This window comes from Halichoerus grypus, chromosome 5 (assembly GCF_964656455.1).
Source record: "Halichoerus grypus chromosome 5, mHalGry1.hap1.1, whole genome shotgun sequence".
Classification (NCBI taxonomy): Eukaryota; Metazoa; Chordata; class Mammalia; order Carnivora; family Phocidae; genus Halichoerus; species Halichoerus grypus.
The window spans coordinates 178154268-178180032 of record NC_135716.1 but is presented as its reverse complement, the minus strand read 5'-3'; the positions used below and the strand labels follow the sequence as shown (position 1 = coordinate 178180032).

The following is a 25765-nucleotide window of genomic DNA, read 5'->3' as shown; positions in this document are numbered from 1 at the left end:
TACCTTCTCCCGGACAGCTTTGGCCGTCTGGTACACCTCCTCCCGGTTGCCCACGTCGCAGATGAAGTAGTGGCACTCGGTGCCCATCTGCCGAATCTCCTCCATCGTCTCCTTCAGGCATTTCTCAGTCCGGCCCCAGAGAACGATCTGGAAGGAGAGGATGACAGAACTGATAAGTGGTCATTGGGTAAGCTGTTGTGATTCAGTGATTGGCATCAGAAATTCAGCAATCTGCCCGAGTAATTGGCAAGTGAAGTAACTGGCCTCCCTGATTGCATCCAAAGAGCGTATGCAAAGCACATGGACAACAGGCTTTTCTAAAGGGATAAAGCCTATTCTGAAATGAACAAGTAGTTTCTGAGCCCATTTATGACCGATCGATTGATGTGTTATTTACAAGTCCCTCTTAGACGTTGCTTTCCATAGGACGCCCTCTGCCAGCTCGATTCCAGAAGCCACAGCAAAACTCCTTCTCTACAGTGTTCTGGAATGCTCTCAGGAACATTAGAGCTAGAGCCAGGTTTATGAGCACCAGCCACCAGGAGGGACTGGAAGGTCCTGGCCGTGAGGCCCACAGAGGCGAAATGGGGCTCCCCACCTCGCTGCAGGCCCACTGGGAAGGAGGGCATGAGGAGAGTCACCAGGCTTCCACTGAGCAGGAGATGCTGCTGCCCCCACCGGTAATGAATGTGGGACCCGCCACACCAGGAGGAGACCCTGGTAGGGCCGATAAATGGATTCCTAATGGGGTGGGACAAATTTATGAATGGCTGGCCATAAAAGGCTCAGAAGAGAAGCCTGGCTAATTCTCAGCCTTGACCTAAGCAGGAACAACCCACCTACTTCCCCATGACATGAGAGAGAGGCCCCTCTTGGTAAAAGGGCCTGAAGATGGGGAACTAAGAATCCTCGGCGCAGAGGGATAGAGGGGGCCCGGGAGGCATCAGAAAAAGGAAGAGGGGAGCCTGGGTGGCTCAGTCAGTTAAGCATCCAACTCTTGATTTGGGCTCGGGTCATGATCTTGGGGTCGAGAGATAGAGCCCCACATTGGCTTGCACTCAGCACGGAGTCTGCTTGTCCCTCTCCCTCCTCCAATGCCCCTCCTCTCTCTATCTGAAATAAATAAATAAAATCTCAAAAAAAAAAAAAGGGAAGAGATGAGGTTTTCCTGGGGATTAGTCTAATGGGTTTCTATTTTTGTTTCTTCTTTCTTTCTAAAATTATCAATGAAATTCCTCCTTGAAGGGCGCCTGGGTGGCTTAGTTGGTTAAGTGTCTGCCTTCAGCTCAGGTCATGATCCCAGGGTCCTGGGATCAAGCCCCAAGTCAGGCTCCCTGCTCAGCGGGAAGTCTGCTTCTCTCTTTCCATCTCCCTCTGTCCCTCTGTCCCTCCTCCTACTTATGCTCACTCTCTGTCTTTCTCAAATAAATAAAATCTTAAAAAAAAAAGGAATTCCTCCTTGAAAAATAAAACTCAACATGAAACCCAGTGTGTGAAACGAGGGAAAGGAAGAAATTACATGTCCAACTGCATATTTTCTTCCTCTAGAAACAACTAAGGGGTCCTAGGAGAACAAGTGATCACCTCAGAAGGTCTGGAGCAGCGGCACGGATAGGGTGCCCTTCACTCTGGGAACCTTAGGTTGCTTTTCGGCATAAACAGGTGTGCGGGGGATTCCAGCAGAAGGGGCACAAAGGGCCCAGGGGCTCCTGACCCCCCAGTTCTCAGATGGGGCAAGGAGGGTAGAGTATAAATCCCCCTACCCCTGGTCTGCCCAGAAAACCAGCAGCCAGGAAACCAGGGAGGCCAGGACTCTCTACGTGGCTGGAAGAACACCCTGAAGAGGGAAAGGGGCTGGAGTAAGGGGGTAAAATGAAAGCTGGGTCCCCTCGTCTACCATGGGCAGGGGATACACCCAGGCAGGACCCCCAGGTTTGACCATTTCCTTTTCGGGGTCTGTTGAGGATGCCGTGGGGGGCTGGCTTCTTCATACTCTGTGCTCAGAGTCCCCACCTCTGCCTGGGCACTGGGACAGGTTTGCTTTCTGCCCGCCTCACCCCAAGCCCACTGGGCTGGGAGCCCCGTGCGGGCCTCAAGTCTGGCTTGTTCATTTTCGTATTCCAGTGCCCAGGAACGCATGTGCTGTTTGCTGAGTGAATGTTCGGGGCCACAGGTGGGATGGGCTGGGAGGAGGTTTAAGGCTGAGACCATCCCATCTTCCTTGACTGAGCCATTTAGGGTCCCAGAACCTTCAACACAGAGTCTGCTTGGACCAAGATTCAGTGAGATCCAGATTTCCCCAGCGTCTCAAAACAGTCCTGGGGCTGAGCTGTGAGATAAAGAGTAAGTCAGAAGATCGGACCCTTGAAGGGGGGCAAGCGGTCAGTCTCAGGTGAAAATGAGGCTCAGGCCCATGCGTGCGTGCCTTGCTGGGTGGCCCGGGGCTGGTCCTCCAGGGATGGGAGGTGCGGGAGAGAGCTGAAGGGACGAACAGTTGGAGCTGCTCCTGCCACTGTCCCTTCCTGGCTTCTCCTCCTCCGATCCCCTGCCCGGACCCCTCTGAGGACCCAGAGGCACTGAGCAGGGAACCGGCAGGTTCAGCCCAGCAGGCCTGCCCTTGTGGTCCCTGCCCAGGGTCACCTGCGGGTGACCTGGGCAGCCGACAAGACAAGAGTCCCACCCAGCGCCAGAACGAGGGAGAGGAGAGGACGGGCAGGCAGGCGGCAGGGGTCTGAGGAGCGTGAGGTGAGCAGCCTGAGGAGGGGGCAGATTTGTAAAGTAAGGGCTCAGGGTGGCTTCACATCTGCGGCCTCCCTGCCCCTCTGGGGGGAACAGTTAGCTCCCGTCCTTCGGGCTGCGTGGCTGGCCTACGTGCAGGGAAGGGGAGCAAGACCTCCAGCCTCCCAGGGGCGGTGGGCCCACACTGTCTGCCTCAGGGAGCCAGTGTTCCAGCGAGGGAAGGCAGTGACTGGGCGAGAAAACCGTCGGACACAAATTATGGCGAGTGGGGTAAAGAGTAAGTGGGGAGAACTTCATTTAAGTTTGGGGATTGATGAGGTGGCCATGTTATGCCCATTGTACAGATGACGAAACTGCGGCCCAGAGAGGCTAAGAAACTTGTCTGAGGTCGCACAGCAACTGAGGGACAGAGCTGGGATTTGAACCGAGGTTTCTCACCAGCATTCACTCTCTCCCAGTAGGAGAAAAGCCATTGCCTCCTGGAGACAAAGAGCTGAGAAAATCAGCACAGCCTCTTGATATATCCTCACCTGCAGCCGTTAGAATGACGAGTGTTCACGACGCGGGAAAATGCTGAGGGATCTAACGCTGGGGAAAAAAGACTGCAGTCTTGTCCATATAGGATAATCTCAACTCTAAAAACTTAACAGGTTTTTTTTTTTTTTTAAAGATTTTATTTATTTATTTATTTGAGAGAGAGAGAGAGAGAGAGTGGGGGGGGAGGGGCAGAGGGAGAGGGATAAGCAAGCAGACTCCCCACCCCAACCCCCTCGCTGAGCAGGGAGACAGATGTGGGGCTCGATCCCACGCCCCTGAGATCATGACCTGAGCTGAAATCAAGAGGCAGATGCTTAACCGAATGAGCCACCCAGGCGCCCCTGAAAGCCTAACAGGTTAATGGAAGTTGCCAGGCTAAGTAAGAGCAGGGGTTATCTCAGGTGGGATCGTGGCTGATTGTGGTTTGCTTCTTTATGCCTGGGTGTACTGAGAAACTGTCTCTAAAGGACGGTGACCATTATTTATGATCTTAAAAAAGGAAGGCAGAAGAAAAACTTCCGCACAGGTCATCCCCCAAACAGCTCCTTCACACACAGGTAACTCAGCACTGCGGGTCCCAGCCCTGCTTGCTTCCCCAGCCCCCAGGCGCTGCCTCTCGGGAGCTCCCCTCCATCGTGAGGTGGCTGTCTATTTGGATCTCTCTCCCCATCGTTGTGTGAATGAGCGAGGAAACTCCCAGAGGCCCCACAGTTAGGGTTTACGCCCACGCCTCACACACTGCACTTGGCCCCAAGTGCACTGTCGTCACCATCTCCCTTTTAGATCCTGTCTCTGGGAGGGCAGGGAATAAATCTCACTCATTCTGAGTTCCCTGTGACCCTACCTAGTGCCCAGCACAGGCTGTTTTTCTCTGTTTTAAATGCCAAGGCTACTGTGGACTCCTGTTCATCCCACAGAACCCTGCTTGAATGCCCCCTCAGGTCTGAAGCTTCTCTGGTTACTCCTTCCGTCCTCCCTACAATAGCAATGCCCATTATATAGCAGCTAACATCTAGTGAGCGCTTTCCGTGGGCTGGGAACATCCATGGGTTTTTTTCCTTTCATCCTTACTATTCCATGAGTGGGTAGAGTTATTCTGTTCAGGGGAGGCTCAGGCGGGTAAAATGACTCGCCCAAGGTCACACCACTTATGAGCAGTGGTGCAGTGTGACTCGGGACTCACATTCCCAGCTGCCAATACTAACCTTCGTTCGTGGATACCCCTGCCTTCCCCACAAGCTTGCAAGGTCCTCTGGGGAAGCCTATCCTTTCTTGTAACCTTAGTACCCAGCATGGGCCTGCCACAGAGTAAAAGTCAACTAACACTGTCAAACGGCGTTGGCCCGGGGAGGTCTCTAGAAAAATCTGCTGACCAGAGAACAGTGGGTGACTCTACTCCACACAGCCTGGCCTTCTTTGCCCAAAGGGGCTTGCATGAGTGCCTGGACTTGGCATTCATTGCTGGAGCTCAGCTGCAGAGCACAGTTCCCCCCGCCCCCCTCCCCCAGTGACGTGAGCTGGGTGGTCTCTGGGTGGGTCCCAGGAGGAGCATCTGTTTATAATTGGCAGCCCCGGAAAGATCCAAGTCCCTGGGAAGGTCTTTAGCAGAACAGCTCATGTCTCATGGGCTCCATGTCTTGGAGCAAAGTGGTGCTGAGTTGGCTTCTCAGAAGGAAGAAAATACCCCCGAGAGACCACAAACCATGGCAGGGCGGCGGGGGGGAGGGTCACGATTTGGAGGGTGCACAGCTCTCCTCCACTCTGAGCACCTCCAGTGGGAGGACATTAATAAGAATCCAGCCTTGTGGACAGATGAGAACGAGCAAACACCAAAATTCAGTGTGCCCAGGAAGGGGCGGGTGAGCGGTGTGCAGGGGTGTGGGCAGGTAATGCTGAGAGCGTGGATGCGTACTTTCCAGTGTAAGTTGAATTTTGAGTTTCCCCTTCTATCATAGTCCTGTCCATTTCCAAAAAGAGATCCCCTACCTTTTGAGTAGAATGGCCTAGAACACAGGCTCAGGAGCCAGACTGGCTGGGCTCCATTCTCTGATCTACCACTCAGGAGTCACACGAACTTAGCAAACCCATGGAGCCTCTCTATAAATTAAGGTTATTCATTTCAAAGGGTGGCTTGGAAGATGCAGAAAGGACATGATAAATGCTGGCTATTCTTCTTTGTATTAATCCAAGAACAGAAATAGGCCCCCCCCTTGCTCGCAGAAGATCCCACTACCCCCCCATAAAAATGGAGTCACGGGGTGACAGCTGCCTGGAAGACTGGAACCGGGACTCCGCTGCCTTGTTTCTAGCCGCAGCCTTAACTGGGGCAGAACCACAGGATCTTAGAGACCCCTCTATTTCCATCCTTCCAGCTGACTTAGAAGACACTCCTTTGTCCACACCCCTGGCCCACGAAGGTGGAGACCATCGTCAATACTGTCCAACCTCAGAGTGGGCTGCAGGGCGCCCTGTAGGAAGGTTTCCCAGGAGAGGTTTTTATGCTGAGCTCTGGGAACCCTGGGGGATCTAGTGAGGAGCCCCGAGGGCTGTTGAGGGGTGGGAGGCTTGTAGACAGGGTCCCAGCCCCTTCCCACTGGCCATCCAGAGCAGGGGCACGTTTTTAAAGAAAAGATTTATTTATTTATTTATTTTGGTGCAGGGGAGGGAGGGAGAGTCTTAAGCAGACTCCCTGGTGAGTGTGGAGCCCAACACAGGGCGGGACCCCACGACCCTGAGATCAGGACCTGAGCGGAAACCAAGAGTCGGGCGGGCGCTTAACCGACTGCACCACCCAGGTGCCCCAAGAGCAGTGGCACTTTTTTTTTTTTTAAGATTTTTTAATTTATTCATTTGAGAGACAGAGTAAGGAGAGCACAAGCAGGGGAGAGGGTCAGAGCAAGAGGGAGAAGCAGACTCCCCACTGGGCAGGGAACCCGATGCGGGGCTTGATGCCAGGACCCTGAGATCATGACCTGAGCTGAAGGCAGACGCTTAACGACTGAGCCACCCAGGCGCCCCAGTTGGGGCACTTTTATTAGTTTTCTGGAACAGCCATTTCTACAAAGATTCTGTTGCTAAAAATAAAATAAAGTTTGAATGCTAGCGCTCTGGATCCTTAGCCCTTTCTTCTCCAGGACAGAAGCTTTTTCTCTAGGAATGAACCCCAGTTTCTGCCTCTAGCTCCCACCCATTGGGAGTACCAGCCGGTCCCCCCACACACGCCACCAGCCTACCAGTCCTTCTTCCAAAGACAACACTTCAAAATCAATGACAGTGATGGGATGTCTCCTCGAGACATTCTGGACTTTCTAACCTTTCCACCTTCCCTTCCAGGAGCCCCGTTTCCACACTCCACACATCCCTGTCCGTACGCTGCCTTAGGTTCATTATTCATGTCCTACCACCGATGCCTGACCCCAGCGGGTCAGAGGTGGCAAAAGCACCGGGCCTCTTTGCTAGGCACTTGGGCTGGAGGCGGCTCCCCCTTCCTGTGCCTGCACTGCCGAGCTGCCCGAGTGACAGGCAGGACAGGCTCGCGCTGCCTTCGTTCCCTGTTCCGGCCTGCCGAGAAGGTTCTGGCTCCCACTGGCTCGCTGTTGGAGGGGACTATTACGGAGCTCCACCAATGAGATCAGGCAGCACTGTCCTCCTGCGAGTCCCTGACCACAGCCCGGAGCTGGACAGAGACTTCCTCCCTCCAACGTGCCGCCTGGGACTGGCCCTTGGGCATGGCTGGGATAACTATGAGCGTCATGCAGGACACCTGCTGCAGTCTCTCACCTAGTCCTCTGACAGCTCTAGGAGGGAGGGACTGTGCCTGTCCCAGGCACTCGAGATGGAGTGCTCACAGCTGCCCTGTGGGTGTGTTAACAGCTTGACTTGCGTCCCCCAAGAAGATACGTCCGATTCCTGATCCCCGATACCCATGCATTTGGAAAAAGTGTCTTTGCAGATGTAATTAATTAAGGATCTTGAGATGAGATCACCCTGGATTAGGGTGGACCCTAAAATCTAATGACAGGTGTCCTTATAAGAGACAGAAGAGAGACACACAGAGAAAAGAGGAGACTCCTCCCAGGCAGCAGCCACAGAAGTGTGGTCCTGGAGAAATGAAGGAGGGAGTCTAAGCCACCTTGGGGCTGGTGGAATGGAGCCCCCAGGAAAGGATGGTAGCACGGACGGGTGGAGGTAGAGTCCAACTACACAGTGCCCTTGGCCACGAGGACCAAGAACATGTGTCTGATCCATAGATAATATGCGGCCATTGGAGGATTTTTTTTTTTAGAGCAGTTTTAGGTTCATAGCAAAATTGAGCAAAAGATACAGAGATTTACCCCCCGCACCCACTCCTGCACAGCCTCCCATTACCAACAGCCCCTCCCAGAGTGGTAGACTTGTTACAGCCGATGAGCCCGCACCGACACATCCCAATCACCCAGGGTCCATAGTTGACATTAGGGCTCGCTGCTGGTGGTGTACATTCTGGGGGTTTGGACAAATGTATAATGACATCTTATCCACCACTGCAGTCTCATACAGAACAGTTTCAACTGCCCTCAGAATCCTCTGTGCTCCACCTGTTCATCCTTCCCTCTTTCCAACCCCTGGCAACAACTGACCCTTTTAAGGTCTCCGTAGTTTGGCCTTTTCCAGAATGTCATATAGTTGGAATCAATCACAGTATATAGAGCCTTTTCAGATTGGCTTCTTTCACTTAGTAATATGCATTTAGGGTGCCTCCATGTCTCTTCATGGCTTGATAGCTCAGTTCTTCTCAGTGCTGAATAATATCTCATTGTTTGAATGTTTCCATTTATTTATCCATTCGCCTACTGGAGGGCATCTCGGGGGCAAGTTTTGGCAGTTATGAATAAAGATGCCATAACATTCTTGTGCACGTCCTTGCTTTTTTACTTTCCAGATCTCTCCCAGTCCCTGGGACACACATCACCCTCCATGACGGAAGTCTTATGTCCCTGAGGATAGAGGGCGCCCCCCCTCCACCCCATACTTCCCACCTGCCAAGAGCCATGTCTTCAGCAACTATTCGGAAACCAAATGTGACAACTGGGAGTCCCCATCTCATCCCAGGGTGTGAATCTTTCTGGTTCCAGGACCACTGGGAAAACCCTCCAGGGAAACTACCTCAAAGGCCGACTCTACAGAAGAGCAGACAACTTTTCCCTTCCAGTCAGAAACTCAAGAGCTGATGCTCCTTTTCACAACATTCACAGCCTATGAGCCTGGCCCAAGGGCTCCACCCCCTTCTGTCTACCCTTAGACCACACTTGGCAAAACCTGGGGGTGGGCAAACTCGAGCCAGAGGTGTTAGCTGAAGCCCCATGACCTTTGCCTCAGTCCCTCCCTCTGGACCTCCTGGTAGAGAACACCACCTAACCTTGAGGTGCAGGGACTGGGAAGGTGGGGGGCAAGGAGAGCCAGCGGTTACAGGCCACTCTATAGCACGGTGTCCATCTTCAGTGGCACCAGCCCGAGAGATGGGACCAGAAGGGCAGTGCATGGATGAAGCTCAGACCAAGTAACTCACGCAGGCTGCACGACCACAAGTTTCAAAGCAACGCTTCAACCTAGACCCCAAAGCCAAGCTTCTTCACTGCTCCCTGTCCTGACTCACGCACTCACGCACTCACACGTTCAAGGGGGATTACTGAGCAGTGACTACGCGCCAGGCAGTGTTGGAAGCAGGACATAAATTCATCGCACTCTCCTGGCGTTTGTTTTCATGTGTGTATGGTGAAGACGGGGACAATGAACACAGGAACAAACTGACTATGTAACATGTATAAAGGCGACTGAAAGTGCATGGGAGGAACAGGAAGCTTTGTAGGGGGGCTGGATGGAATGATCATGGGGTAGGAAGCAGGGGACACAGAAACTCTCTCTGGTAGGGTAACATCTGGGCAGACCTGAGGGAAGTGAAGGAGGGAACGATGCAGACATCTGGGGAAAGAATATTCCAGGCAGAGGGAACAGCTAGTGCAAAGGCCCTGGGGTGGGAATGAGCTCAGGATGTTGGGGGAAGTCCAGGGGCAGAGCTGAGTGGGAGACATGAAGTTGGGGACTGTAGCTGGGAGGGGTGTGGGGGCCTGTGAATTCTATTCCCAGTGAGAAGAGAAGCCCTTCAGAGGGTTGTGACCAGAGATGACAGCCTCTGACTTGGACTTTGGAACCAGTTCTGACTGCTGGACTGGGGGTTTGGAATGAGGGTGGGAACCAGAGCAGAGGAGGGGGGCGGAGTGGGCAGGTGTCAGATGAGCTAGATGGAGGACCCCACCTGGGGCAGTTGGGTAGAGCCCATGGAAGAGGAGGGGTGCAGGACTGCGCTGCCAGAGGAAGAGGGGTTCCAAGAGGCCCCCAAAGGGTTTGGCCTGAGCAAATGTTAGAACGGTTGTCATGCCCTGAGCCCCTGAGCCTCCCTCTCCAGGAAAGGTTGGCTTTGGCAAGCCCCAGGTATGGAGGAAGAGAAAGATCCTGACTTGGATCCCCAGGTCCCTTCTACTCCAAGAACACTCCGCTTAAGCAAAGTGAGGGGGAGGGGTGGCGGTGAGTGAGGGAACAGTTCCAGGTGGCAAGGGCAGCCTCCCCAGGAAGAGGGTGCCTGGATGCCAGCCAAGCAGGCCAGCTACCCACCTAGGGCACTGGTAAACACACCAGTTCCAATAACAAAGCGCCGGCCACCACACCCCTGCCCCCCCACCCCAGCTAATGGGCCCCTGCAGCAGGCTCCGAGCTGGGAGGCAGACTTGGGAGGCAAGTCTGCGCTCACATGATGGGGTGAGGGGGTGGCAGGAGGAGCCGCCGGGCGAAACCTCAGCGGGTCTGGCAGGAGGCTCCAGGAAGTCTCTGAAAGTGGGCCCAGGGGCGGGCGGAGGGTGGGGGCCCGCGGGGGTCCAGGGAGGGGGTGGGATGGGGCTGGGCTGGAGTCCTGGGTGGGGATTGGGCCCGGATCCCATTTGGCGGAAGGAAAAGGAAGGGAAAGGGTAGGGGAGAGGAGTGGGAGGTAGATGTGGAGGGGGTGGGGCAGGGCTATGGTCCCGGAGGTAAGGAGGGTGAGGAGGGGCGTCTGGAAGGTGTCCGGAGCGTGGTTGGGCTAGGGTGTGGGGACCAGGTTGGGCTGGGTTGGGGTGTGGGTGGGGGGGCACGGATGGAGAGGGGGTAAGGGAGTTGGGGAGGAGGGCCAGGTTGGGGATAGGGGTGGGGGCGCGGTTGGGGCTGGGTGGGGGGCAGTTGGGGAGGAGGGCCAGGTTGGGGTGCAGATCTGGGGTACTGATGGGGAGGGGGTTGGTGGGGAGGAGGGCCGGGTTGGGGATAGGGGTTGGGTGCGCGTATGGGGCGGGGTGGGGGGGGAGGCGGGGAGGAGGCCGGGTTGGGGTCGGGTCGCCGACGGGGGGGGGGGGGGGGGGTGGAAGGGGTGCCCCTCCAGTCGCAGGGACCGCCTGCGCTTCCTCCCCGCGGCCGAGGGGTAAACAAACGCGGTGACGTCAGGGGCGCCGCTGGCCCGAGGCTGAACCCGGCGCTGTAAATGAGATGCAAGGTGCCAGCAGGCTCCAGGCCGCGAGGCCTGCGCGCCACACACGCTCCTCCGCGCCGGCCTGAGCCTACCCCAGCTGCACACACGGACAGGATGCTGCAAACGCCACCAGACATTGCAACACGCAGCCAGTCTGCTGGCCGCAGCGTGAACCCTCCGCCGCCCCCCTGGCAGGCACCGGCCCAGCTGGAGCGCAGCCTCCCTCCTCCCGAGCATCCCGGGGCGGGGGGGGGGGGGGGGGGGGGGGGGAATGGGGGTGGCAGCTTCCACCCAGCTGGGGTCAGCCTCTCCGCTGGGGACCCCATCCCCTGCCTCCCCAGGGGGCCTCCCAAACCGAGGGCTGGGCCTCTGGGGTCAGCTTTGGGCTCTCTGCCCAACAGATTGGGGAAATGCCTGCCTTTTTGTGCGGCTTTCTGGGAAGTTCATCCCTCTTCATGGAAGCAGAAGTGCTGGGGTGCAGAGGCCCTTCCTCCAGGTGTCAGCAGATGCCAGCCGGTGGGATGGCTGCCCCGCAGCCACTCCCCACCTCCCCCGAGCAGGGGACCCCGGTTTATTCCGGGGAGCTCCCAGAACAGCCCTGGACGGCATGCCCTTGGGAATGGAAGGCAGCCTGGCTGGGGCCCGCAGGCGGCACTGTGCTCTGGAGTGGATTTGCTGTGTGACTTTTGGATGAGTCACTTGGCATCTCTGGGCTTCACCATCTCCCTCTGGGGAAGTGGGGAGAATCGAAACTGGCCTCCCTGTGCTGGGGTGGGAAGGTCAAAAGTACAAGAAACCCTCACCAGGCTGCAGGGGCTGGCTAGCAGCCTCAGACGCAGGGGCCCGACGCAGAACTTGGAGACTCCCAGAGAAACTGAGGCAGGGCCTCTCCTCACCCACCTACCAAACTTGCCTTCTGGGTTTACTGTGAGTGGTGGGAGCCGTGGGGATATATGAGTAAACAGTCCCCTGGGCCCAAGGAGCCCCCACACTGGCTCCCCTACTTGGACTCCACAAATTCAAGTCCTTGTGGGGGTTGGGGGAAACTAGAAATGACCACAGATGTTTAAAAAGGACCCCAGGAACGTAGCAAAGCACAGCTTAACACCAGCTTCCCTGTCACTGAAGTTAATATTTAAATCTCTCTCCCTCCCATCACCCTGTTTTATGGTCTTGACAGCATCTTGTCATTGTCCGAAATTTTAACAGTTAGTTCTTTGCTCCCCCAACACACACATTCTAGAATGTAGGCTCTCAGGATGAATTCCCAGCACCTGGTATGGTCATGTGAATGAATGAATGAAATCATGGCTATCACAAGGAGCGGTCACATCATTTGTGGGGCCCTGTGCAAAATATCAACGCAGGGCCCCTAGTTTAAAAATTATTGAGGATTTTAAGACAGCAACAGCGGGACATTCAGAAGTGCAGGACCCTCCTGAGCGTGGGGCCCTGAGTGTCCGCACAGGCGCCACACCAGGAAGCCGGGCGGGGCCATTCCACAGAGGGTGCTCGATAGCAATACCCAGGGGTACCCAATGCCGTCACCCCTCAGCCTCAGTTCCCAAATCCCAAATCTCCAAAGTCCTTTTTTTTTGTTCTTTTTTTTTTCTCTCTTAATTTCACCCACACATTTAAGCAAGTCCTCAAGGGGCTTTGGACCTGAGCTATTGGCCCATCTTACAGATGGGGCACTGAGGTCCTGGAAATGTCAAGGCCCTGGCCAGGAGTGGCTAAGCTGAGAAACCAACCCTGGCAAGACTTGTAGGAGCTGCTGGTAGAGGTGAGAATATAGCTGTTGTTTTGGGAAGGAAAAGGCAGATTTTTTTCACTGGGGTATCTCTTTCAGCATCCCCTTCCTATCTCAACCAGACATTCGGAGGTCCCTGAGCTCGTGTGCCCAATAACACACAGCTGGTGTGTCCCAGGAAGACCTCGGGCTAATTAAGCATGATTTATGGCCCGGTCTCCTGAGGACAAGCTTTAAATTACTTGCAAGCTGTGCCAAGGTAACTATCTATCCTACAGGCTGTTAATTAGGAATTGGTTTAATCTCTGCTGGATGAAGGTCAAACGCCATGGAGTTGACCCTGCTGGCTGCCTGGCGTCATGCTATCAGGCTGGGGATCTGGGCCCGGAGGGCTGGGGGATTCAGGGAAGCAGTGGACACTGCAGCGGGAATCGGTCTGGCCGACACATCCTGCACAGGCGTGGATGCTGGGAGCAAACCCGCATGGGCCTTGCGTGGCCCAGGAAGCTGGGCCAGGAGGGGTTTCCCCTCAGCACCAGCCTAGCACAAAGTGGAGAATTCTTCCAGAAAACCAGCCTCCCCTCACCTTCCAGGAACCCAGTCTGGTCCTGCACCGTGTAGAAACCCTTCTGTGGCACCCCAGTACTCTCCCCATCAAGTCCCAACCACGCTCCGTGGCCACTAAGTGCTGTGAGGGGTTGCCCTGCCCACCTACCACCACCCTCCTCACACTTCCCTTCCAGCCAGGCCACGCTCTTCCCCTTTGCCTGGGGTATTTTCTTTCTGTGGTCTCCACCTCATCCTCCTCAGTGCCTCCCCTGAGACCCCCGGCCTGGCCACCGCCAGCCTTCCTTCCCCAGAAGCCAGACCACGTGGCTTCCAATCCCATGACTATGGGTGCTGTGTGACGTGAAGTGAGTACTTAGCCTCTCTGAGCCTGAGTTTTCTCATTTTAAAAATGGGGACAGGAATAGTTCCTACCTCATAGGGTTACTCTGAGGAGCAAACCAGATTGTCCCTGTAAGTCACTTCATGTGTAGGAAGAACTGCGCGGACAGCAAAGTCAGACATTGGTTGGAAAGCCCAGGCCACTGGTCCATTTCCCCAGCTAGACTGAGGCTGGGACCCAGACCTGTGTTTTTTCCTTGTGATGCCCACCGGGTCCCTGTGACCTGGGAGAGCCCCCTACATATGTCCTGCCCTCCTGTCAAATCTATTCCCAGTAGGAAGCCTTCCGGGTTGACCCAGAGTATTCTCTCCCGTGGAGCAGTTGCCCACCCAGTGCAGGGTCAATAAAAGTCCCCTGTTTCTGTTTTGCTCTCCAAGGGCAAACCTTAGGCCACAGCCTGCCCTAGTCACAATGCCGGCCACTCTGTGGCGGGAACTGTGACATCTTCCATCCCTGGTGACTCTGGGGGGGCACTTGGAACAGAGCTTTGTATTCAGCAGGTGCTCTGGGCAGGGGCAACCGGCATTTTCTGAGCCCCTGCCCAGCATGTTGGACCATCTCCTGGAATCCTACCAAAGGCCCCGGGAGGGAGGTTGGGATTAGCACTGTCACTTTGTGGATGAGAAAGCTTCCCGGGGACACCCGGTCCTAATCCCCAGAAGTTGTGAATGTGTTACTTGACGTGGGAAAGGAGGATTAGGGTTGCAGATGGAATTAAATTTGCTAATCAACTCACTTTAAAATAGAAAGGTTATCCCGGATTATCCAGGCGGGCCCAGTATAATTACAAGGGGCCCGAAACCTGGACAAGGGGGACAGAAGAGGGGAATAAAGGGAAGATGTGAGCATGGAAGCTGCTGGCTTTGAAGATGGAGGAAGGGGCCATGAGCCAAGGGACACAGGTGCCTCTGGAACCTGAAAGGGCAAGGATATGGATTCTCCCCTAGAGCCTCCAGAAGGAAGGCAACCGTGACCCCTTGACTTTAGCCCAGTGGGACCCGTGTCGGACTTCTGACCTCCAGAGCTGGAAGAGCATAAATGCATGCTGTCTCAAGTCACTGAGGGTGCGGCAATGTTAGAGCACCCACAGGAAGCTCCTATGGAGAGGTGGAGGGGCTTGGCCAAGGCCACCGGCCAGAGAGGCTGGGACTGAAACTCCATCTGTCTGCCCCAGTCTGTGGGCTCCCAGCGGCACAGCAGCCCCTCCCCAGCTCACCTGTCAGCATTACTTAAAACAAACCTGTCACAGGGGCACCTGGGTAGCTAGCTCCGTCGTTTAAATGTCCGGTTCAGGTCTTGATCTCAGGGTCATGAGATTGTGGGATCGAGCCCCACATCAGGCTCCGTGCTAAGCGGGGAGTCCGTTTGTCTCCCTCCCCTTCTGTCCTCCCCCCCCCCCCAGGCCTCCTGTCATGCGGGTTCTCTCTCTCTCTCTAATAAATAAATAAATTTTTAAAAATAAAATAAAATAAACCAGTCAAAAAGAAATGCTTTTGTAGAGAGAGCACGGGACGGGTGGGAGTGAATAGTCAAACAGGATTGATAGCCTTACCACCGTGACCAGCACGTCCTGAGCACTCATTTTGTGCTCAGGACTCTCTATACATTATCTCCCTGAGTCCTCATTTTACAGATGAGAAAACTGAGGTTCAGACAGGTCTAGAAGCTTGCCCAGGGTCCCTCAGCAACGGACATGGAAGAGCCAACGTATGACCTTTGGTTCATTGGTTTCCGAGCTTAAAATCTGAGCAACTATTCTATACTGGCCTCTTGAGCAAGAAAAACAAATGGATGTGGGTGTGCATGCTCAATAAGCACGGGTGCGTGTGTGTGCGGGCAAACACATGCACACCCCCCCTCCCAACACAAAGGCTCAAGAGATGGCCCCCCAAACAGGACAATGGGTCTGCCAGCCAAGGGGTAGGGGGCCTTCGAGGGCACTTGGGGTCCCAGCCCACTCTGTTCCTAGCGGGCCTGGAGGACCCCACCCGCTCTGCTCTGTGTTCACAGGGAAGTGGCCTGGAGAGGTAAGGCAGGAGCCCCTCTGTGCCAAGGGGGAAGTGAGGACACGGGGTGTGGGAGCCAAGGGTGGCCTGATGTCATATGGGCGTGCCTGGCAGGACTGCTGGCCTGCCTGCAGGAAGGTCGTGCTGCCCTTTGTGGTCACGCCGGCCCCAGCTCCCCGGGCTGACCTGCCTTCGAGGGTTGGAGCCGGCTTTGCTGGCTGGCTGGGCTCTCAAAGGACCCTGGTCCTGGGAGTTCGAGTCTCTAGGGCCCCAGAGACTCTTCTTCCCGCCCTGGAAGGGCCCAGTATGGGCTCCCTTCGGCTCACCTGCCCGTAGCCAGAAAGGAGGGAGAACTGGCTCCTCACACCCAGGAAAACACCACTATGAACAGTGACCCAGTAAAGGGGCTTCCTTTCCTTTCCTATCATAGTGTCCTTAAAGCTGCTAGAGAAGGTCACAAAGAGTCTCTTGACAACTTGCTAGGCCACCTTGACTGGCTGCTCATTTTGCCTCTTTGGGAACTACAAACTCCCTGAGGGCAAGGAGGTTTCCGCTCAACCCTGAAAGAAGCATTTTGTCCTTTTAGCCCCTAAGTGTCTGTAAATGGCCTGATAAGGCCTGCAGGACCAGACTTGGGAGGACTGGCTAACAGGTGGGCCTGGATCTCCTGGAAGTTTCCACTTGAGAAGGACTGGATTGGTCCTTCCACAAGGAGTCCTGGACATCTGCTCCCAAGGCCCTTGCTCCTGGTAACAGCAGTCCCACTGCCCCAACAGGAGCTCACTTCCCCACTCTCAAACACTGTGACTTGGCCAGGGCTGGTCCACCCCTGACTCCGAAACAGGCCTGTGACCCATCACGAGTGACTGCTTCAGGCTCAACCCTCACAGCCAGGGAGACTCAAGTCCCCTCCTGGAATTGCTGGAGCAGAAGATACGGGTCTAGCCCCTGCACTGGGAGCTGAGGGGGGCGGTATTTAAGGCAGCAAGGGGCAGACGTGAGCAGCCCCGTGGCAGAGGACCAAAGAGGCCAAAGAGAGACCAAATCCTGACACCACTGTTTGGGCCCCTAAAGCAATGCCCGGAAGTAGACCGACCCATAGACATTTTGGTCACAAGAGCCAACAAACCAACCTGAAGGATACCTCCAGCCCCACCATCAGGAAAGCTGTAGTTATGGTGGTTTGATCCATTTAGACACCCTGGCTGCCAAAGGCACCCGGCACAGAGTCTGCTAGGGGCTGTCCACAGACCTGTTCTGTTCCACAGAACGATTAATGAAGAGACACCAAAACTCCCTGGTTCAAGAGGACACCCTGGGTTTAAATCCTGCTTGGTCGCTCGCTAGCTGTGTGATCTCAGGTTACTGACCCCCCGAGTCCTGACCAGTGGAGAGAGGATGGTAACAGTACCAAGGCTGCCGCTCACTGTGGGGAGCTAATGACTTTATTACATCTGCAGTGCTCAGAATGGCCCCTGGGCCCAGCAGGTCCTCAGTAAACACAGGCTCTCACTAGTAGGATGGGTGGGTCATGCCGTTGCCCAGGCAACCAACATTTATTAAGCACCTGCCTTGTGCCTGGTAGTGTGCCGGGGTGCTGAGGGCACCTGGTGAGAAAGAAGACCTGTCCCCTGCTCCCAGAGGGTCTTACAGTCTTTCGGAGAAGACACCTGGCCACCAGCAGCTGCAGAGCTGAGTTGTCATGGTAACATGCGCCTTTGGCCTCACCACCGCCCACCCCTGACCAATTGAGTTACTTGGATGCAGAGATGAAGATGACTAATATACCCATGGAGGGGAAGCGGGGTGGTTTGCAGGGGAGTGGGCAGCCGGGAGCAGAGCAGAGGCCCAGCCCTTGGCACCCTCTATTCTTCAGCCACAGAAGGGCCTGCACTGGACCAGCCCCTGCTCATGAGAAAAGGGATGGTCGTTACCAGCTATCTCAACAGGACTGGAGGCCTCAAGTAGGAGGGAAAACACCAGGCTTTGAGCCCTCTCTGTGGGAAGAGAGATTCCCTCCCACTATCTCTAGAAAGGGTCAAGAGCTAAAATCGCCGAGGGTTTCTGTGGCGTGGGTGGAATCTCCACCCTCCTGGGGAATCTCAGAACCAGAACAGATCCGACCAGCAAGTTCTTTGTCTTTTGCCCCCTGTGCCCAGCTGAGGACCTGGTTCCATAAGCAAAAAGTAGACAGCCACGGTTGGGGAGTGTCCACTGTATCCCCCCCCCACTGCCCCCAGTCCCTGACTCCCCATTCCCATTTTGTGCAAATGACGGACTAGGAGGTTTACACCTGTTACTTCACTGAATCATCACACCCTCATTTTTCAGATGGGGGAACTGAAGCCCAGAAACATAAAGTCCCTTGTCTGAGGTCACACAGCAGTTTGCTGAGAGGCCCCCTAGGTATTTATGGGATTAAATAGTACATGAGTGGTATTTATGGGATTAAATTTATGCATGAGTGCTGTGGCCAGTAGGCTGGCCTCTCCCTCTCAAAACGCCATAGCAGCTGTGACATGGCTGGGACACAGCCCGTGGATCAGTCCTGGGCTCTGGGGCTGGGGTGACCAAATCACATGCCTTCAGGGCTGGATGCTGAATTTGGGAGGCCGTCTCAATCCTGGTTGAGAAATTAGGGTTTCTAGCTCACGGATGCCCTAGTGGTGGTGGAGGGGCCCTGGCTGAGGGCTGAGCAGGGCCCGGGGTTCCAGGCGCCTGGGGTGGGAGTGGTGGGGGTCTCTCTCCTGTAGGGCAAAGGAACCGGCTCAGATGAGGACCTGTCAGTGCATAAGCTTCCTCACCTTGGAGTAAAGAGCCAGAGATTGAGGGGACGCCTGGGTAGCTCAGTTGGTTAAGCATCTGTCTTCGGCTCAAGTCATGATCCCAGGGTCCTAGGATTGAGTCCCGCATTGGGCTCCTTGCTCAGCAGAGAGCCAGCTTCTCCCTCTGCCTGCCGCTCCCCCTGTTTGTGCTCTTTCTGACAAATAAATAAACAAAATCTTAAAAAAAAAGAGCCAAAGATTGAGGACCTATTGAGATGACATGCGACACACCCAAGTGAGGATCAACTGGGGAGAGGGGGGTGTCCTGAGCATTTCCTGGAACAGCTATTTTTAAGCTATGTTTTTTCTTTAAAGTAATGGCATTCTTTCAAAATGCACACAAGAATTTTATGGGAATTCAAAAGTATTAAACAGAAGTGAAGCTGATCTAGTTAAATGGAGGTTGGGGGCCCCTCCGAACCCTATTTTCTCCACCTCCCATGTGGTTCCACCTTCTTGGAACCCCTCAGATGCTCTGGAACCCAGTCTGAAAACTGGGTCCTAGAACCTCAAATGGTATTGGGGCCTGCCTGGGGGGCTGCTGGGGCCCAGATGGGCCAAAGGCCTGTAGAATGAGGCATACAGATAGGAGACCATGACCTGTAAACAACTCCCCAGGAGTATGTTTCAGATGTGGACAAAGTGATCATATCATTCACGATCAGAATGCTTTTCTAGCCACTTCCCTGAAAGGCCACTGAAAAGGGAATTCAACATTGCGTTCCCCAAAGCAGGGGATGGTCAATCGAGTCAGAAAGGCTTGGGCCGGGTGGCCCGTTTCGGGTGACTCTTGTTGGCATTAAGCACCACCAGGCCACAAATCTGTGTTGTCCACCTGGGCTTGGCTCTGGCTTCTGGGTCACAGGACCCCAGAGGGGCCCCTGACTGTGCTATGAGCTCTAGTCCTCCACAGGAATCCAAGCCTGAGGAACTTAGATGGATTGTGATTAGATCTAGCACCAAACTTCTTAACCCGTGGCTGGGATAGGCATCAGGGGCATCCAAGGACCCCACAGAAGTTTAAAAAATGTGTATCATGTATTCTTAGGACGGGGTTTATACTTTCTTCAGGTCCTCAAAGGGTTCTACAAACAGCAAAAGATTAAGACTTACTACAAATCCCTCAGTTGCCACTTCCTTCAAGAAGTCTTCTAAGATTTCCCCTAATACAGTGATTGCTCCCTTCTCTGTACCATCAAAGCTCTGGGTCACTTGGGAGGATCCAGCTGGGTAGCCTCAGGATTAACTGGAAGTTGCTAGCATTCACTCTTCCTGCAAATCTAGCTCCTTGCATATTTGAGGTGTTACCCTGGTCATCCAAATGAAGTACAACTGTGTTGTTTTCCTGCTTATCAGTTGGTTGTTGAAAGCAAACCCTGATAACCACTGACTACCTTAACCCTTTGGCAAGCATCCCATTCATTGTATGCAAATACTGTTACTCGGTGCTTAAAAAACTACTTTTGTAAAGGGGACACGAACTCACTCCATCCCCAGCCCATCCTGTTGACTCCGGTACAGCTTATCAGTCCTCTGTTCAGAACCCTCTGTGTACTGGTCCCTACTATTGAACACCTTGTCTCTCCACCCCTCTGTAACCCTGACTGGGGCAGGCGGGGCCAGGCTGAGATGATCGGTCCTCACGGCAAAGGGCCTCGTTTCTAAGCTAGGAATAATTCAAAGCCTGCCTTTGGCCAAGCATCCGGGGCTACTCACTTAACCCGAATCTGACAAATGGGGATGGCTGATCACACCTGACTCTGGGCACGGGCAAGACAGTGGGTGTGAAAAAGCACTGAACTGTCATGAAGACTATTACAGTGATGTGGGGGACAGTACCACTGTCACATACGGTGTCACAGTCATGTGGGGGGACAGTACCTGTCACCTTAGTACAACAGTCACCCAGCTGCAGATGGCAGTCACCGGGACCACCAGGAGCCCAAGGAGGCCCTCAGCATCCAGTTAGGGTGTCGCAGGGTCTGAGTTATGACTCAAGGTCGGTGTGAAGGATGTGAATGGGGGCCTGCCCCGCACCCTCCCGTCCTCTCTCCAACACCCTGAAAAACCCCAGGTTTTGGAAGGAATGACAGAACCTCTGAAGGCCATTGGGGAGGTCATGTGGAGAAGAGCTGTCCTCTTTTGGGCCTTGGTTGATGGATGCTGGTATCTTCTCCTCCGGCCCCTGCCTGGGTCACTGTCCTCACTGAGGTTACCCTGCTAACAAGGATGCATGGACCCTAAAGGGTGGAAGGGACCCAGGTGGTCACCCAGAACCTAACCTCCCCGTTGCAGGAATCCACGGCATACTCACTTAAAGAGCAGCCCGCTGGGTTGCAGAAGGCTCCAGAGGGCAGGCAGGCATTCCTGGGGCAGGAGCCCAGCCCCCACCCCCGAGCTCTCCCCACTGCCTGGTGCGACCCACCATCCCACCTGGACCAGGTCGCTGAAGTCGTCAACTAAACACCCATGGATTTGCCATCCAACCTCAGCCATGGCTTCTAGTCCTTGTCATCCTGAGCCCGCTTCCTGGACACCCTCCAGAGGCTCAAGGACTCTCTCAAAGTGTTGACCAATACTGACCACAGTGCTCCAGAAGTCCTTCGACCAAGTGGAACAGAAAAGTGTCTCCTTCACTCTGGGCACCAATACATTTGCTTTTATTTTATTTTGGGGGGGTGGGGGTGGGGGGAGTTAATCTTTATTACCATTAAAGTCATCTTGCTGGAGTTGGTTCATCTTTCCAAAGCATCAGGGGCTGGCAACCTAGAAACAGTCATCACAGACCGTTAAGTGCCACTGGGAGGGAACCTCGTTTATGTGCTTGCCTGCGGGAGCTCCAAGGCCTAGCTCGCTGAATCGATGGACCCATCTGACCGAGTCACAATTACCCAGAGCCAGGTCCCCCTCAAGCTGCTTAGCATTCCTTGCCGGAGGCATCGGGAAGAACAGATCAGGACCTGGCGGACTTCTCTGCTCAAAACCCTCCAGCTGCCCCCAGCTTCACTCAGCTTCAAAGCCAAAGCCAGTTCGTGAGATTGATCCCCACCTGCCCCGCCCTGCTCCCCACCCCCTGCCTTGCACCACCCCCACCCCTGGCCTGCCTGGAATGCTGCTACTCCCGCCTTTCCCACTAGGTTCTCTTGGTCTGCTTTGCCTCCTTGGGTTTCCCAGTAGCACTTAATACGACCTCATGTGCTCTCCATTTTATGTCTCTTGTTTATTATCTGTCTGTCCTCCTCCCTAAACTGTCCGCTGTTTACATGGCTAGGGATTTTTGTCTGCTCATTACTGTATCCCCAGTGCCGTTTGTTGAGTGAATGAACGAGTGAATGGATGAATGAATGAATGAGTTCCCACCCACCACTCATAGGCGAACCCGTTCTGGTATTTGGCACTCTCTTTTTGCGAATCCAGAGTACTCGGATTTTTGGAGCTCAAATCCCTCCCGCACTGGTCCTGCCGTGGACACATGTCCATCTGAGAATGCTAGTGTCTAAACAGATTCCACTCTTTCCTTTTCATTGGGCTTTAATATTTCCTGACCTTCACGGTTCATCTGAATAATAGGTTTCAAATGTTTCCTTTCAAATATCTTATATACTTGATGTATTTTTAGATTGTGTCTTTTGAAGGCAACAACCAGGCAAGCCTCTTCTAATATTCTAGGTGCGGTCGTGCTTTTGCACAAGGATAAAGGAGAATATGTTGGGTCTGGAATCGTTCCTGTGCCAATGCCCAGAACCCTGTGGGATTCTGATGGTGGTGGCAGGTTGGGACAAGGTCCTTCCAGGACAAGTTGCAGTGACTGGGACAACCAGAGAGCTTTCCCAGGTAGAAAAAGATGGCCAAGGGCTACCTTCTCCTAAATCTGGCTGAGATTTCTCAGTGATGACCTTGACAAATAACAAGCTGGAAATGGAGCAGGGAAAGTAACCATAACGATAGAGAGATCAGAGGGCTCTGGGCAGGGATCAGAGCCAGAGGCTCTGAGAAGCTTGAAGCTCAGGAGAGCCTGGAGTGTAAGCGAAGATTCGCGGATGGGCTGTAGACCGAACATGAACTTGTCAACTGAGCTCAGTATCACCAGATCTAGTGAGCATGCTCTAAAGCCCTAAAAGACAATTGGGTGACTTTAGGATAAAAGCTGGAAGTTCTCCTTGATATGCTAGTTGGGGAATTTGGGCCTCTTGATCTCCTGAAAGCTATAGGTTGACAATATTAATATCTTCTATAAGAGTTGAAATAAACCCATGGCTGACAGCTCGCTGGAGGCTGCTGAGATAGTTGAGCAGTGGGAGTGAGCCTCCTACCCACTGTAGGCATGTTTCCCAACACCAAGCTGCTGCTTTTTCGGTCAATGGGATCTGAGGACTAGCAAGAAAGGCTGAGATCAGCAGGGAAGAGGACAAATGTGTTCTGAAGAGGTCTCTTCCTCCCAGCTCGGGAAGCTTGGCAATGTGTTGCTTTCCTGGGATGGCTGATCCATGATATGACACCTTTAAGGCATGCCAGGATCTTAGGGGTCATTGTGTGCTCTCTCATTTTATAGGTGTGCTTCTCAGCGGCTGCCCAGAGAAGGTAGTTACTTTCCTAGGGTTGTAGCAGAGCTGGGTCTAGAACCCAGTCTCTGCCTCCCAGCCCAGGGACGCCAGGCCACAGCTGGGATAGCTCCACAGTTCTGCGCCTGGCCCCCCACGGGAAGTGGGTGGGGCAGTGGGAGGGAGGTGTTTGCCCATTCATAACACGGCCCAAAGTGCAAGGCCCATTGTTTGAAACCCAAGGACCTGATGCTCCAAGCTGAAAGACTTTCCCTAGATGCCACAGGAAGGACAGGTGGTCTACCTTCTTGCTCCAAGCCGCATCAAACAGGAGCCTGGTCCTTTTCCCAGGAACTTCCAGCCAAGTCTGCATTCAGGGTGAGGGCGGGGGAAATGGGCCATTGCTGTCTCCCATAGCACCCCCTTTTTTGTGACCTTCACACATCATTGTTTAATAAGCTGTTTCGTCCTGGTGGCTCTGGGTCCCACAAGAATCCCTGTCTGGACCCCTCTCCTCTCTTCCTCCTTTTTCCTGTTCTCATCTGTACTGGCCTGACTCAGGGTCCGAGATACCAACTTCCTGCTTACCTCCCCAGCTCCCTATCCCACAGTACAATACTGTCCTTCTTTGCCTTCCGCCTCCCTTCCCCAATTCCAGTGGGGTACATAGTCTTTGATCAGGTGGTTTCTTGCACCTGGAGTGATCTTTTCACATCCCTTCTACTTGGAACTCTTGACTCAAATGCCACCTCCTTCATGAAGCCTTCTGTGAGCCTTTGTTATGGATTAACAGCTCTACTAGGCTCCCACTACGTAGTGTCCCCCCCCCCCCCCCACCCTACCACCAATGAGCACTTCAAGCCCATTTAGAACCTCTGAATGTGACCTCATTTGGAAATAGGGTTTTGGAGTTGTAATTAGTTAAGCCTCATTACTGGTTGAGGCTTCATTACCCATTGACTGGTATCCTTATAAGGAGAGGACAGGACATAGAGTTGGACAGAGACAGAGGTTAAGGCCCCATGAGGAGGCAGAGACTGGAGAGTTTCCACCACAAGCCAAGGAACACCAGGAGCCACAGAGCTGGAAGAAGCAAGGAAGGAGTCTCCCATCGAGTCCTTATAGGGAGCAGGGCCCTGATAACACCTGGATTTCAGACTTCTGGCTTCTGCAACTCAGAGAGAGCAAATTCCTGTTCTAAGTCATCAAGTTAGTGGTAATTTGTTACGCGGCCAGAAGAAACGAATACATACTGTAATTTGTGCCTTGACTCTGAGCACCCAGCCATGTCTCTGGGTCTTTATTCGTCTTTGTTGTACCCACTCACACCCCCACCCCCTCCATGCCTAGAGCCGTGCCAAACACCTGACAGACACCTCAAGCAGGTTCGGTGAACCAGCCGGTCATCGTGGCATCGATGGACCTGGGCCTGCCCCAGCGTCAGGAACGGGATGGAGGTGGGACTTGCTGAACGGATGGGGCAGGAGAATAGGATTCACAAATCTACATAAAGGACTAGTTCCTGGCTAGCTGCTTTAGGAACAAGGCTCTCGACCCACATATTGTAAACTCAGTAACAGCCAAGCAGATGCAACTCTCAGCCAGCTCTCATACTGCCTCCCGGAAATGAAGGGGTCCCTGAGTCCCGGCTGCACCCCTCCTTCATGTTTGGACTCGGCCCTCATCTGTTGCCCCTGTCTCCACGGGCCTGCAATTGCAGCCCAGGACTTTAGTCTAGCCACTTGCCTCATACTGGAGCAAAAGCTGTAAAAGCCACTTCGAATACCATAGTCCACTTCTCCTCCCAGGGGCCCCTGCTAAAACCCGGTCAAAGTCAGAGGCTTTGGAGGCTGTGCCAGCTGACTAGCTAGCCAGGAGCCTTGAGGGGAAGAGGGATGGGCCCAAGCTCTGTGAAAGCTTTTGTGGGAGGAATTCCAGGGGAGCACAGAAAATTAAAAAAAAAAAAAAAAAAGAGTGTAGTGGGAATAACCCAGCAGCAACCTTTCCCTTGGAGACCCTAACCATGGTGGCCCTGCCTCGGTTAACCTCCGTATGTTGTGGGTAAGGACAGATGCCTCCAGGTGAGGCACTTTCCAACTCCCGGAGCCTTTGTGTCCCTTTAAGAAAAACCCTCCTTTGGGTCACCTTGCAGCCTAAGGCACACTCCCACCCACAAATATTGCCCAAGGTCATTATGGGAAGCTGGGTTGTCACTCTTTCCCAAAGGTAAGCGGACTTCTCTTCTGGATACGCCATCTGTTGGCCGAGGCTCTGGTCTTCCTTCCTTCTTTCCCTTTTGGGGGCCTTCCCCCTCCAGATCCAATCCCACCCAAATCCAGGTTGGAAGGGCTCTCAGATGTGGCCTCCAACTCCCCACTCCACAACGAAGGGCCCTCTGTCCCCAAGCCCAATGGGCCCCCAAACACTCCTGGCTTGGGATTGTCCCAGGGCCCCAGACGGACTCAGGCAGATTCCAAATTCCCCACCATGGCAGCAAGTGGAGGGCTCATTAAAAAGTAGCTTTAGTAATTGGTCAGACAGTTACGAGTTATAGGGAGCACTCTGGTTCATCCTGAGGGCTGATGACTAAACCCAGCATGAATGGCACTGGAAGTTTCACAGGCCTCCATGGATCCCATTTCTGGTGACCCGATATCAATTTAAGACATATTTCTCATTGGCCCTGAGTTTATTCCCTGGAAGAGAATGTCCATTCCAAGTCAGGTGGGACACAGCTCCCAGTGTATGAAATTGCAGGGTGCCACTCGGGACTATTTTACTAACCGCCACCCCCCCCCCCGCCCCCCAGCCCTCGCCGCCGCCAATGCCATATACTTCTTTAATTTAGGATTGTTTATAGTCAGTCAAGTTTTTCCAGATTGACTAA

The 25765-nt window shown here is 54.0% G+C and overlaps 1 protein-coding gene across 7 annotated transcripts in view; it reads right to left on the bottom strand.

Moving 5' to 3' along the window:
- Positions 1 to 25765, bottom strand: part of DHRS3 (dehydrogenase/reductase 3) — a 37519-nt gene that overhangs the window by 8361 nt on the left and 3393 nt on the right. For all 7 annotated transcript variants that reach the window (XM_036121217.2, XM_036121213.2, XM_078073783.1 and 4 more), the window contains one exon: positions 4 to 147. In XM_036121217.2, the coding sequence (XP_035977110.1) occupies positions 4 to 105 (102 nt within the window). In that variant the 5' untranslated portion in view covers positions 106 to 147. The remainder of the gene's footprint in view (positions 1 to 3; positions 148 to 25765) is intronic.